This window comes from Trichomycterus rosablanca, chromosome 13 (assembly GCF_030014385.1).
Source record: "Trichomycterus rosablanca isolate fTriRos1 chromosome 13, fTriRos1.hap1, whole genome shotgun sequence".
Lineage (NCBI taxonomy): Eukaryota > Metazoa > Chordata > Actinopteri > Siluriformes > Trichomycteridae > Trichomycterus > Trichomycterus rosablanca.
Window position 1 is genome coordinate 25127429 of NC_086000.1, and position 12702 is coordinate 25140130.

General features: G+C 39.3%; 1 protein-coding gene across 2 annotated transcripts in view; it reads right to left on the reverse strand.

Moving 5' to 3' along the window:
• aqr (aquarius intron-binding spliceosomal factor) overlaps positions 1-11032 on the reverse strand; it is a 46187-nt gene extending 35155 nt beyond the window's left edge. Inside the window, exons 1-12 of one of the 2 annotated variants that reach the window (XM_063007377.1) lie at positions 10971-11032; positions 10576-10673; positions 9496-9552; positions 8876-8916; positions 8722-8757; positions 8510-8630; positions 8281-8421; positions 7272-7340; positions 6164-6264; positions 5985-6061; positions 5104-5168; positions 126-242 (exon numbers count right to left, since the gene is read on the reverse strand). In XM_063007377.1, coding sequence (XP_062863447.1) covers positions 126-242; positions 5104-5168; positions 5985-6061; positions 6164-6264; positions 7272-7340; positions 8281-8421; positions 8510-8630; positions 8722-8757; positions 8876-8916; positions 9496-9552; positions 10576-10665 — 915 coding nt within the window. In that variant the 5' untranslated portion in view covers positions 10666-10673; positions 10971-11032. The remainder of the gene's footprint in view (positions 1-125; positions 243-5103; positions 5169-5984; positions 6062-6163; positions 6265-7271; positions 7341-8280; positions 8422-8509; positions 8631-8721; positions 8758-8875; positions 8917-9495; positions 9553-10575; positions 10674-10970) is intronic. The other variant, XM_063007378.1, reaches the window with a different exon arrangement.
• Between the last annotated feature and the right edge of the window lie 1670 nt (positions 11033-12702).

Below are 12702 nucleotides of genomic sequence, written 5' to 3' on the forward strand. Positions count from 1 at the left end.
CAATACAACTGATCAATAACTGAGAGATTACACTGGGCTCTCTTTACACTTAGCTAGTATTCAATAGAAACAAATTAATACGAAAAACACAAGAGAAACTTTTCTGAAATGCAGTGAATTCTAACCTGGCAGAAGAGGTGACCTTCTTTCTCTCTCTTTGTGAGACTGGACAGGTGGCAGCTGACCACCAGGTGAGAGTCATCCAGCACAGTGTTGAACCAGCGCCGCGTGGGGAGAAGAGCCTGCCAAAAACAACGGGTATTCAGTCTCATGAAGCAAAGCAAGCAAAAGAAAAGAAAAATACCACTTTTAAGTAAATATAAATGGGGTTTATCGGTTGTCAATACTGCCAAAATTCATCACAGTATATCATGGTAAAAGCATATGTGAAGATATTTTTGTAAGCATCATATTGCTTAGCACTCTTTTAGCTTCCATACAACCAAGTTCAATAACCAACAACTGAGTTAATATATTCTCATAGCTAAACTAGTAATTACATCATAGAATACATAGTTTACAAAGTAGGGCTGGGCGATATATCGAGTTTTAAAGATATATCGATATATTTTCATACGCGATATAAGATAAGACAATATCGTGTATATCGATATACAGGGGTTGGACAAAATAACTGAAACACCTGTCATTTTAGTGTGGGAGGTTTCATGGCTAAATTGGACCAGTCTGGTGGCCAATCTTCATTAATTGCACATTGCACCAGTAAGAGCAGTGTGAAGGTTCAATTAGCAGGGTAAGAGCACAGTTTTGCTCAAAATATTGCAATGCACACAACATTATGGGTGACATACCAGAGTTCAAAAGAGGACAAATTGTTGGTGCACGTCTTGCTGGCGCATCTGTGACCAAGACAGCAAGTCTTTGTGATGTATCAAGAGCCACGGTATCCAGGGTAATGTCAGCATACCACCAAGAAGGACAAACCACATCCAACAGGATTAACTGTGGACGCAAGAGGAAGCTGTCTGAAAGGGATGTTCGGGTGCTAACCCGGATTGTATCCAAAAAACATAAAACCACGGCTGCCCAAATCACGGCAGAATTAAATGTGCACCTCGACTCTCCTGTTTCCACCAGAACTGTCCGTCGGGAGCTCCACAGGGTCAATATACACGGCCGGGCTGCTATAGCCAAACCTTTGGTCACTCGTGCCAATGCCAAACGTCGGTTTCAATGGTGCAAGGAGCGCAAATCTTGGGCTGTGGACAATGTGAAACATGTATTGTTCTCTGATGAGTCCACCTTTACTGTTTTCCCCACATCCGGGAGAGTTACGGTGTGGAGAAGCCCCAAAGAAGCGTACCACCCAGACTGTTGCATGCCCAGAGTGAAGCATGGGGGTGGATCAGTGATGGTTTGGGCTGCCATATCATGGCATTCCCTTGGCCCAATACTTGTGCTAGATGGGCGCGCCACTGCCAAGGACTACCGAACCATTCTGGAGGACCATGTGCATCCAATGGCGGTGCCGTGTATCAGGATGACAATGCACCAATACACACAGCAAGACTGGTGAAAGATTGGTTTGATGAACATGAAAGTGAAGTTGAACATCTCCCATGGCCTGCACAGTCACCAGATCTAAATATTATTGAGCCACTTTGGGGTGTTTTGGAGAAGCGAGTCAGGAAACGTTTTCCTCCACCAGCATCACGTAGTGACCTGGCCACTATCCTGCAAGAAGAATGGCTTAAAATCCCTCTGACCACTGTGCAGGACTTGTATATGTCATTTCCAAGACGAATTGACGCTGTATTGGCCGCAAAAGGAGGCCCTACACCATACTAATAAATTATTGTGGTCTAAAACCAGGTGTTTCAGTTATTTTGTCCAACCCCTGTACAGTAGATGTTGCGTTCTATTTAGATCCGACAGTTCGTCGTTCCCTTCTCCCAGTTTGTCTCTGCACATGTTCACCTGCCCCGCCCCTCTCCCTCACTGAACACAACTCGCCCCTCCCCCACCACGTGACTCCCCCGCAGGGCATGTTCTAAACAGCTCTAGTGACTATAGAGCTCCGTCTAAAAATGATATTTTCGTTGTTGATCTCTTTGAATCAATAACACTTGCATTGATGTAGATTTGAAAATGACAATACTGAATATAACATTTCAAGAACAAAACTGTTTGATGTTTATATGAGCTTTGATTTGATCTGATCTGGGTGCGGAGTTTTATATCGGGCGCAGAACGCTGAGACGAGCGAGCGAGCGCAGCTACTATGGGGAGCGAGATGCGGGTTTTACCCCGAAAAAATAATAATGAAAACACACACAAGAAAAGCAAAAGAGAACTTAATATTTTAACAATGATTCGGAGGAAAAGTGTGTGTTTCATTCGGGGGACGACGACAGAGAGCGGCACAATGTGGAGAGAGGATCAGTACGTGTCACAGAAACGTCCATTTAAATCGTAGCTTTTAAAAAATCTTACTTAACTGATCATTTGTATAAACATGGGACAGAGTTCATGATTTGTTCTAAAACAAAAGTAGTGATCAGTACAAACGGGATCAGTACAAACGGGATATTATTTGAAGATGGGACTGTTAATGATTTCCTAAAAAAATGCTACAGAAGTCATAATTTGTAAAAAAAAAATAAAAAAAAAATAAAATTGTGTGATTTTGATCAAAATGCTACAAATATGCTCATTCATACAAAACTGTCAGGAACAATATTTACAAAAATATCAGAGATGTGATTACTCTGACTTTCAGAAATAAATAATGTTACATGTTTAAATATGTCTGTGTTTCCTGCCATGGTACATCATTGTTAATAATTATTGCAAGAAATAATTAACGTGATCAGACAGTCTCTTCACATAAATGAATATTTATTATTAGTATTATTAATCATAATATTATCATTAAAGGTAAACCATGCAACCTTAAGCTAGGTTTATACTTCACGCATCGCAACTGGCGCGAGGGTGCGCGCGCCCAAAATGACGCAGTCGCGATGGCTCCGCGCGCAGTCGCGGCGCGAGGTCGTGCACCTCCCGATTTTTGAAACTTTGCGCGTATCGCGCGCGCGCTGCGCTTCAGCAGAATGGGGGTATTTCTTTGCACTGCCACCTGTCGTTCGGAGAAAACAGCAACGAATGACGCATCAAGTATAAATGCTTCTGCCGTTCTCACAGGTTCGCGCGCAGTGTGCTGAGTCGTGCGCTACGCTCAGATGCGAAAGTATAACTCAGGCTTTATGTCATTCAGGATGTTTGTATCCTACAAGTAGCCCTTTGGCTTACTCAGTACCCTTAAAGTAGCCCTCTGTTTCAAAAAGGTTGGTGACCCCTGATTTAATATATGCCAATAGTTTATTTTTGAGGAATTTCTCTACAGCGGAATGTTAATAAAAGTGCCTGTATAACATTTGGAACATGTAGCTTTGTCTCAGAAGTGTCTTTTTGTTATTACTGTATGGGATGAAAAAATATCGAGATATATATCGTATATCGCCATTCAGCTAAAAAATATCGAGATATTATTTTTGCTCCATATCGCCCAGCCCTATTACAAAGCTAAATATATTATCTTTAATCGAATCAGTTCAACTAAGCACTGCAAAAGAATGAATTTTCCCATTCTTTAAAGTAACACTGTTTGCTTCAGCACCTACTGTGCTTCTCATGACTTAACTTGAATCAGACAAGTAAAAACAAGAAGTACAATGCCCTCATCTTTGAGAGTTCAAATCAGGGCCGGCGCTAGGGGGGGGGGCTGAGGGGGGCATTGCCCCCCCAAATTGTGTCTTTGCCCCCCCAAGCAAAGCAGTCCAGAACCGGGGCTAGGGGGGGCTGAGGGGGGCATTGCCCCCCCAAATTGTGTCTTTGCCCCCCCAAGCAAAGCAGTCCAGAACCGGGGCTGGTTCAAATATACATGCTTTGTTTTAGGACAAACTGAAACTGATTAATCAACTTCAAGTGACATATGGGAACAATTTAAATTATTTTTGTTTTTTGAAACATAAGACAGCTGTGTGAAAGGTTCGGTTCCACCAGAAAAAACTGGGGGCAAGGCAGGAATACCCTAGGGCAACAATTCATCGCATCTCACAGACATAGCCAATCACGTCTGTGTAGACACACAGTCGGCTGATAGTGGGCTAGCATAATAAACCACTGTGCCATCTGAGCACCAATAATTGTTTTGTTTTCAAATAAAAATAAAAAAACATAGTAAAGGTAAACCAGTTGCATATTTACTGACTGCACACAATTATAAAACATCTAACTATAAAGAGAAATTAATTTGTGATCATACAGCAATATGTGTGGTGATCCAGTCCTCTTTATGGCATAATGAAATCATGAAGTGAGACTTTGTGGATTAATATTTAGAAGAGACTGGTACCGAGATTGCAAATTGGCACATACTGTGCCAAATTCCGTCAACAGTAAGACAGAAAAAATGCCTGCAAGGCATATACATGTGGCATATAAAAAGGGATGAGTGTGGGATGAAACTGACATTCTGAGAAAGAACAAGGTCACTGGGAGTGAGGTAAGCTGCATGAGTAATGTCTACCCACCAGTGACATGAGCTTATCCAACAAATTCAATAAACTGCACTTTATCGTTTAGTCATTTTGTCCTTTTTCCATATTTTCTTTTTTACAGTACTGATACTAGAAGCTATAAGCTATACAGCAGGCTATATAGATACCATTTTGTTAAACAAATAATGATTAACCAGAAGCTAATTTGTTTAAATCCTACAATTGTGCGGCACACATTTTAATTCATCACCACTTTATGTCGGTCAGTAAGAAGCAGAGTTAACGCAAGGGTACTTTCTTCTAAAAAGAGCTAGCTGAAGTGCCTGTACTTACTGGTGCGCTTTGGTTGCTACAGGCATTTTCTTAACCTGATTATGTGTGCACATGATAAGACAGTTATACACATTAAAAACAATCCTATTTTTGGGCCTAATATTCAAGTTCAACACATTAACAAGATGTTAAGGTGTGTGATTTATATGAGAACTTGAATAATCTCATAAGAGCTGCATTAGTTTTGCTTTAAACAATTATTAATGAAGCAATATTAATGCCAGCTTCATTAATGTGTTGTTCTTACCTCAAGATCAATCACAAGTTCGATAAATCTCTCGCAGTAGTGAACCTTCTCCATAGGAATTGGACCTGAAATAGTAAAGGAAAAAATGACAATGAGCAGCGCTGGCTCAGTGATCAGAAGGTCACTGGTTCAAGTCCCACTACTGCCAAATTATATTTATTAAAATGCCTAAGTTGCTTTGGATAAAAGTGTCTGCTATCTGCCATAAGTGAAAAATGTAAATGTAAGTAAAAACAAATAAAACAAAACCAGACTGGACAAAGAGCTTTGGGATAAAATAAAAAGAAAGTAAGCACGTGCTGGCCAACCTGTCACATGCACACAGGTAAGTAGGGAAAAAGGTTGCATTAGACTGCTAAAAAAGAGCCAGTAGCATTAGCTGGAGTCTTACAGCATCAGATTAGACAACAAAGAAAGAAAATAACTGCCACCGCATTGAGGATAACTGGATTCTAGATAATTAGAAAAAAAGTACTGGACCTATTGCAGCAACAATTAGGATGCATGAAAGAGAGCAGAGACATCAAATAAAATCAGAGCAGCTAATCCACCTAATGACATGCTATGGTAGGTGGAGGGAAACTGAAGTAACCACAGAAAAAAATGTGCCAAACTGCTAACAAACAGTGACTGAAAGCAAGTTGGAAACAAGTTCACTAAGACCCGTTCTAGTATTGTGCAGAACCCATGCTGCCCTGAATAATCACCTTTAATTTGGTCATGAATAAAAATGTACTTTTTTAATTTATTTTTCCTACTAATGTAAAGTGTAAGCTCTGGATTCAGGTCTAAAATGAATCAATTAAAGAAGGAAAAAAAAAAAGACTGTCAAAATGACTAAAGAAGTTTTCTGTCAAAAAGCCAACATGAATAAGACTTACCTGATCCTGGAACAGACATCAACACAGCAAGAAATTTCTTTATGAGTGCGGAGAGAAAGGTACGTTCCCTTTTGGCTCTGCCAATATAAAGATATGAGTTTTAAATTACACTAAAACTGGTTTATTTAATAAGCCTTTGTTTTATGTAGGCTTAACAAAGAGAAAAAGAGGTTCCATACTGCTCTGCAGCCAGCAAATCCATTTTCTCAAAATTCTTCTTTATGAGGTTCCAGAACTTCTGCAGCTTGGGTACTTTTTTCAGCTCATGCTGGAGTCTTGACTGTAAAAATGGAAAATTGCAGTTTAGTTTCTAATATTTGAGACATGATTCAGAACAGCAAAAAGGTACAGGGTAAAGGTTGGGCAAGTCAAATCTATTTGTATAACGCTTCTTACAATGGACACATTCTCAAAGCAACTTTACAGAATCCAGGACCAACAGACCAAAAACATTAAACATGATGACACATCAACATGACACTTAAATCATTGATTGCAAATAAAATGTTAAGATATTGTTTAAAAACATATTCAGTAAAAAAATAAAAAAGAGTTTTCAGTGGTATTTGATTTTCCAATGCACAGTGGTGTTGCACCTTCAAGTAAATTTGTTAAAAATGCTGTCTTGCTTTGAACTGAACTTAATGCTCTAGGACAGCTGCACTAGTGATTCACAAATAAAAAAATCCACACATCAGTTAAACCTACACAGTCAGGAATATTACCACAGTCCTCAGATGTACTGATAAATTATTAAGATAAACTTACTCTATACCATTGGCTCTGCTGTCTTGTAAAAGATATTCTTATGCATATTTAACTTTTGGATGATGTGGATGGACATTCTTTTCTTCTTCCCACCCGTTGGAAACCCATATTAACAAACATGCCTACAACTCACTAGCAATGGATGCCAAAAGCATCCTTGTGTGTGTGTCCTCACAACATAGTGACCATGCTAATTTTTTTATTAACCCTTAATACTCTTAATTAAGACTCATAGCTTTTTCTTTTTGTTCGACTGCTCCTGTATTTAGGTCACCTCAGTGGATCAGCCTGGTCCACAAGACTTGGCACAGGTTTACGCCGGATGTCCCTCCTGATGCAACCTGCCTTATATTATCTTATCTTATTTATTATCTTATATTAGCCAATAGCACCACTGAGATTTAAAACCCCATAGTTTTACTGCTGTGTATTCAAAGCGCACAATTAAAAATTAAAGAACCAAAGGTTACAAAGCTGTAATGTTGATGTACTGTGTTTGTGAGGTGCTGCAGTTCTCACCGGGAGGAGACACATCCACATGGGCAGAGATATGAGCTGCTGTACCTGTTCTCGAATAAGATCCACTTCCTGTCAAAAGGAGAGAGAAAGAGGGGGGCAAACCCAACAAGATTAGAGAGAAAAATCACATCTTTTCATGCAGCATTAGTATTGCACAAGCTGTGTATGGTAGGAAAAAAACTGGTGTTAACTGGTGTTAAAATGCTAAAAATGAAGGTTTTACCACTGGAGCAAAGGTGATTTAAAAAAAATTTTTTTTACTAGCATATAACTACCATGTATTTTTGTGAACTGAAACAAGGTATTGTAACAGGATAATTCATGTTATTTACTTATAACTGTATTCCCCCTTTGGTTATGATAAATTAAAACTTTGCTTTCCTAAAGCCTTTAGCTTACAAGCTAAACTTAAAGCAGTGGCTGCATTGGTTCGTATTAGAGATTTTTTTTCTCTCACTACCATGTGTTTTATTAAGTGGCCAAACAGCAGCAATAAAACAGAACTAAGATCAACATTTTTAATCTGAATAAAAAAAATCTGGGAAATATATACACATCTTAACATTAATGCGCCAGAATATAATGCCCATAGGGAGTTGGATTGTGATGGCAAAGTGGTACGGTACTGGACAAGGTAAAGGGTCCACACTCCACCACCACACTGCTACTGTTGTGTCCATAAAAAAACGCCGATTCTCAATGGGAATTTAACTGCAAGTTGCTTTGGATAGTAAATGTTCTGCCTTATACTTAAATTTTCTTGTCAGATAGTAAAAGATTTAAGCTATTAACATGGGGTTACTGGTGAATTGTCACGTATTACTGGGATATTACGTTTATATAGCTCATTTATATAGATCAATCCTGCCATCTAGTGGACATGAATAAACATCACATTTACAGCATTTAGCAGCAACTTTCCACTAGTCCAGCACCTGAACTACTGAGCTACCACCGCGCTGAAATGAGAACCAAATACATAATAATTATTACAAAAATTAAAACTAACCAGACTGTTAAAACAGTGATCAAGGAAGAGTAGTAAAATGGTCTCTTCTCGCAATGACAGGCCAAGATTCTCCCCTTGTAAACAAGATTCCATTACACACTTAAAAAAGTAGGGGAAATGTTGGGGCGCCTTCTTAAAAACCTAAATAGTAAGAAAGGAAAAAAAACACATTAAATAATCAGGTCAAACACGGTGACTGTATGAAAAACACCGGGTCACTGACACTCACCTCCCAGGCAGGAACATTCTCTCTGAACTTCTCATTGACTATACAGCAGATGGACATTAGATAACTGTTACTGGACACTTCCGGGCTGTAGTTGACCCACAAGTAATTCTCAAGGTACTGACTACAAAAAAAAAAGCAAAGTAATTAAAATGTACTCCAAAAAGACAAGCTATGCAAGGTAAAGAAGATTATGATGGTGATAAATGACCTACCTAAATTCCAACAACATGATTTTTCTGATTGCAAACCTAAAAGACAAAATAGGAATTGGTCATAGTTGGAAAAAGACACAGGAAAAAATAAAGTGACAAAACTATTTTGAAAATAACACATATTTTAATTGCACATGAACTCTAAGTGACTTACTTTGAATTGACAATCTCATTCTGATAGACATCTTCAACGACCTAAAAGAAAACATGTAAGTGTTAGTAGCTTGGTTGTACTGTAGGTCGGCATATAAATAATGATATATACTGTAGGAAAAAGTCAAACTTTTTATACATTTGTAATGAACTATTCTGAAGGAGTGGGTCTTTGACGTTAGTTTGAAAGACATCTGGGGATTTTAACCGAGTGCTACATTACTACCAGAAATATACTCAGACCCAAAGCAACCACAAGAAGCAAATTCTGTATCTTAATATAAATATGTGTTTAGTAACACATATACAGAGGATTCAGAGGGTATTCAGACTGTGTTGTAGATTTGATTTTGAATTAATAAGGTAGCATCGGCAACTTATGAGCCACTTGTCCATCAAACAAAAGTTAACAAAAAACCTGGTTTGTTTCAGGGCACAGATTAGTGATTTGCCAAACACTGTGTAAAAATGCACACTCTTTTAATGTTTGTCATTTATAAACAGAAAAAATGCAATAACTGAACTGAAGTAAGCATATATTAATAAAATAATAACAGTAACAATTAAATGCCAGTTAACAGTAAATTCCACCATGGTAATACAGTTGAGTGTGGCACATACCTTAGAATCAAACGGCAGCTTATTCTTGACATGGGGAGCCCAATATTTATTTGCGAGCTAAAACAGAGAACACAACACACACTTTGTGATAAATAATTTACAGAGTTAGAGAGTACAGTAGCACCACCCCATGGCCAATCAAAGGTACTGCATAATGTTAAGCTGATGGGACAGTGGTAGCCTAGCGGGTAGAGCTTTCAGCTTTGGGCTCAGAAGATTGCTGGTTCAAATCCAGGCTCTGCTATGCAGCCACTGTTGGGCCCTTGAGCAAGGCCCTTAACCCTGTCTGCTCCAGGGGCGCCTTACAATGGCTGACCCTGCGCTCTGACCCCAGCTTCCAAAAACAAGCTGGGATATGCGAAAAAAGAATTTTGCTGTACTGTACACGTGTATATGTAAATATGACAAATAAAGGCATTCCCTTCTATTCTATGGTTGTTACCTGTAGTGCACTTGCGGTGAAAAACAGCCATAAAGATCTGAGTGATTTTGACAAAAGACCAAATCGTTACGGCCAGAATACAGAAGTCGAAGAATCTCCAAACAGTCAGGCAGTCATGGTCTAAGACTCTTTGATTCTAAAGGAGATAAAGACTAAGGTGTCTGGTATGGACCAAGAGAACTGTGGCTTAAATTGCAGGTCATTTTAATACTGGTGAGGAGGTGAGTGTGGCACTAAACACAGTGCATCAAACCCTTCTGTGTATGGCTGCAAATCCAAAGGCCAGTTAAAGTACCCATGCTAACTTCACTCCACTGCTGTTTTAACTGCATGTTTCGTAGGTTGATTCTGCTGTACTGAGAAAAATCATTCAAATTCTAACTGCTCGCTGATGGTGTGATGGTGGTCCACAGGAAAGATGCAGTTTGTTGTTGGCAAACTGTACATGGCAGCAGATGAACTACAGTCACTGGTACAGTTACAGTTATAATAGATGCATCAGAAAAAATGGTAAACGAGTGCAAGTACACTGCAAGCTAAAGCAAACGCTGGTGGACGTTTCTTTATGTGATCTGAGCCAATTCACCCAACTACAGCAGACATTATAAATCACACGTGTTATTTATTACAATAACTACCTGTGTAACATATTCTGCATTAATCTGGGTGACTGATGGCGCTGCCGTCTTCTTCACCCGCGCGTCCTTTTCCATCACAACTCCACTCATTCTGTAACCTAACACAAAACATGTATGTATTCTTAATACTATTATTAACCAACAAAAAGTTTCAAAGACTTCAAACTGCTTCCTAATACACATAAAACACTCCGCTTACATTTACAGTTCAGCAGTCAGAGTAACACACACAAGTACAACTCTTATGCTAACTCTATTATAAGCTAGCTGTTGAATGCTATTTAAAATAAGCTAACAAGCTAACGTAACATTTTATTAACACATTATAATATAAATTTAACACTAAGTTTTAATTACCTACTTTATTTATACATCACTTGATAGACAACACATACCTGTTTTATTAAAACGTCATTAAAACGTTGGAAGCTTTAGCGTTAGTTTTCTAGCATGTGAGCATACACAAGCTCGCCGCGGTTGTGCATCGTTTCAAAATAAAAGTCACACATATACGGTCACATTAATACAGAGACAAAAATAGTAATTGTCTGTTTATTATTATTATTATTATTATTAATATTGTTATTATTGTTGTTATTATTATTGTTGTTATTATTATTATTAATAATAAACTTGGTTTCAATCCTCACCTCCTACCAACATTTGTGAGAATTGTATTATGTTCTCGATATGTCATGTGGGGTTCTTTAGTGTACTCCTGGTTTCATCTAACTGTTGAAGACACGCAGGAGGTAATGTGGTTGCTCTAGATTTCCCGTGGGTGTGAGTATGTGTGTAGGTAAGTGAACGATTGTGTGAGTATGTACAGGTCCTTCTCAAAAAATTAGCATATTGTGATAAAGTTCATTATTTTCCATAATGTAATGATAAAAATTAAACTTTCATATATTTTAGATTCATTGCACACCAACTGAAATATTTCAGGTCTTTTATTGTTTTAATACTGATGATTTTGGCATACAGCTCATGAAAACCCAAAAATCTAAAAAAATTAGCATATCATGAAAAGGTTCTCTAAACGAGCTATTAATCTAATCATCTGAATCAACGAATTAACTCTAAACACCTGCAAAAGATTCCTGAGGCTTTTAAAAACTCCCAGCCTGGTTCATTACTCAAAACTGCAATCATGGGTAAGACTGCTGACCTGACTGCTGTCCAGAAGGCCATCATTGACACCCTCAAGCAAGAGGGTAAGACACAGAAAGAAATTTCTGAATGAATAGGCTGTTCCCAGAGTGCTGTATCAAGGCACCTCAGTGGGAAGTCTGTGGGAAGGAAAAAGTGTGGCAGAAAACGCTGCACAACGAGAAGAGGTGACCGGACCCTGAGGAAGATTGTGGAGAAGGGCCGATTCCAGACCTTGGGGGACCTGCGGAAGCAGTGGACTGAGTCTGGAGTAGAAACATCCAGAGCCACCGTGCACAGGCGTGTGCAGGAAATGGGCTACAGGTGCCGCATTCCCCAGGTCAAGCCACTTTTGAACCAGAAACAGCGGCAGAAGCGCCTGACCTGGGCTACAGAGAAGCAGCACTGGACTGTTGCTCAGTGGTCCAAAGTACTGTTTTCGGATGAAAGCAAATTTTGCATGTCATTCGGAAATCAAGGTGCCAGAGTCTGGAGGAAGACTGGGGAGAAGGAAATGCCAAAATGCCTGAAGTCCAGTGTCAAGTACCCACAGTCAGTGATGGTCTGGGGTGCCATGTCAGCTGCTGGTGTTGGTCCACTGTGTTTTATCAAGGGCAGGGTCAATGCAGCTAGCTATCAGGAGATTTTGGAGTTCTTCATGCTTCCATCTGCTGAAAAGCTTTATGGAGATGAAGATTTCATTTTTCAGCACGACCTGGCACCTGCTCACAGTGCCAAAACCACTGGTGAATGGTTTACTGACCATGGTATTACTGTGCTCAATTGGCCTGCCAACTCTCCTGACCTGAACCCCATAGAGAATCTGTGGGATATTGTGAAGAGAAAGTTGAGAGACACAAGACCCAACACTCTGGATGAGCTTAAGGCCGCTATCGAAGCATCCTGGGCCTCCATAACACCTCAGCAGTGCCACAGGCTGATTGCCTCCATGCCACGCCGCATTGAAGCAGTCATTTC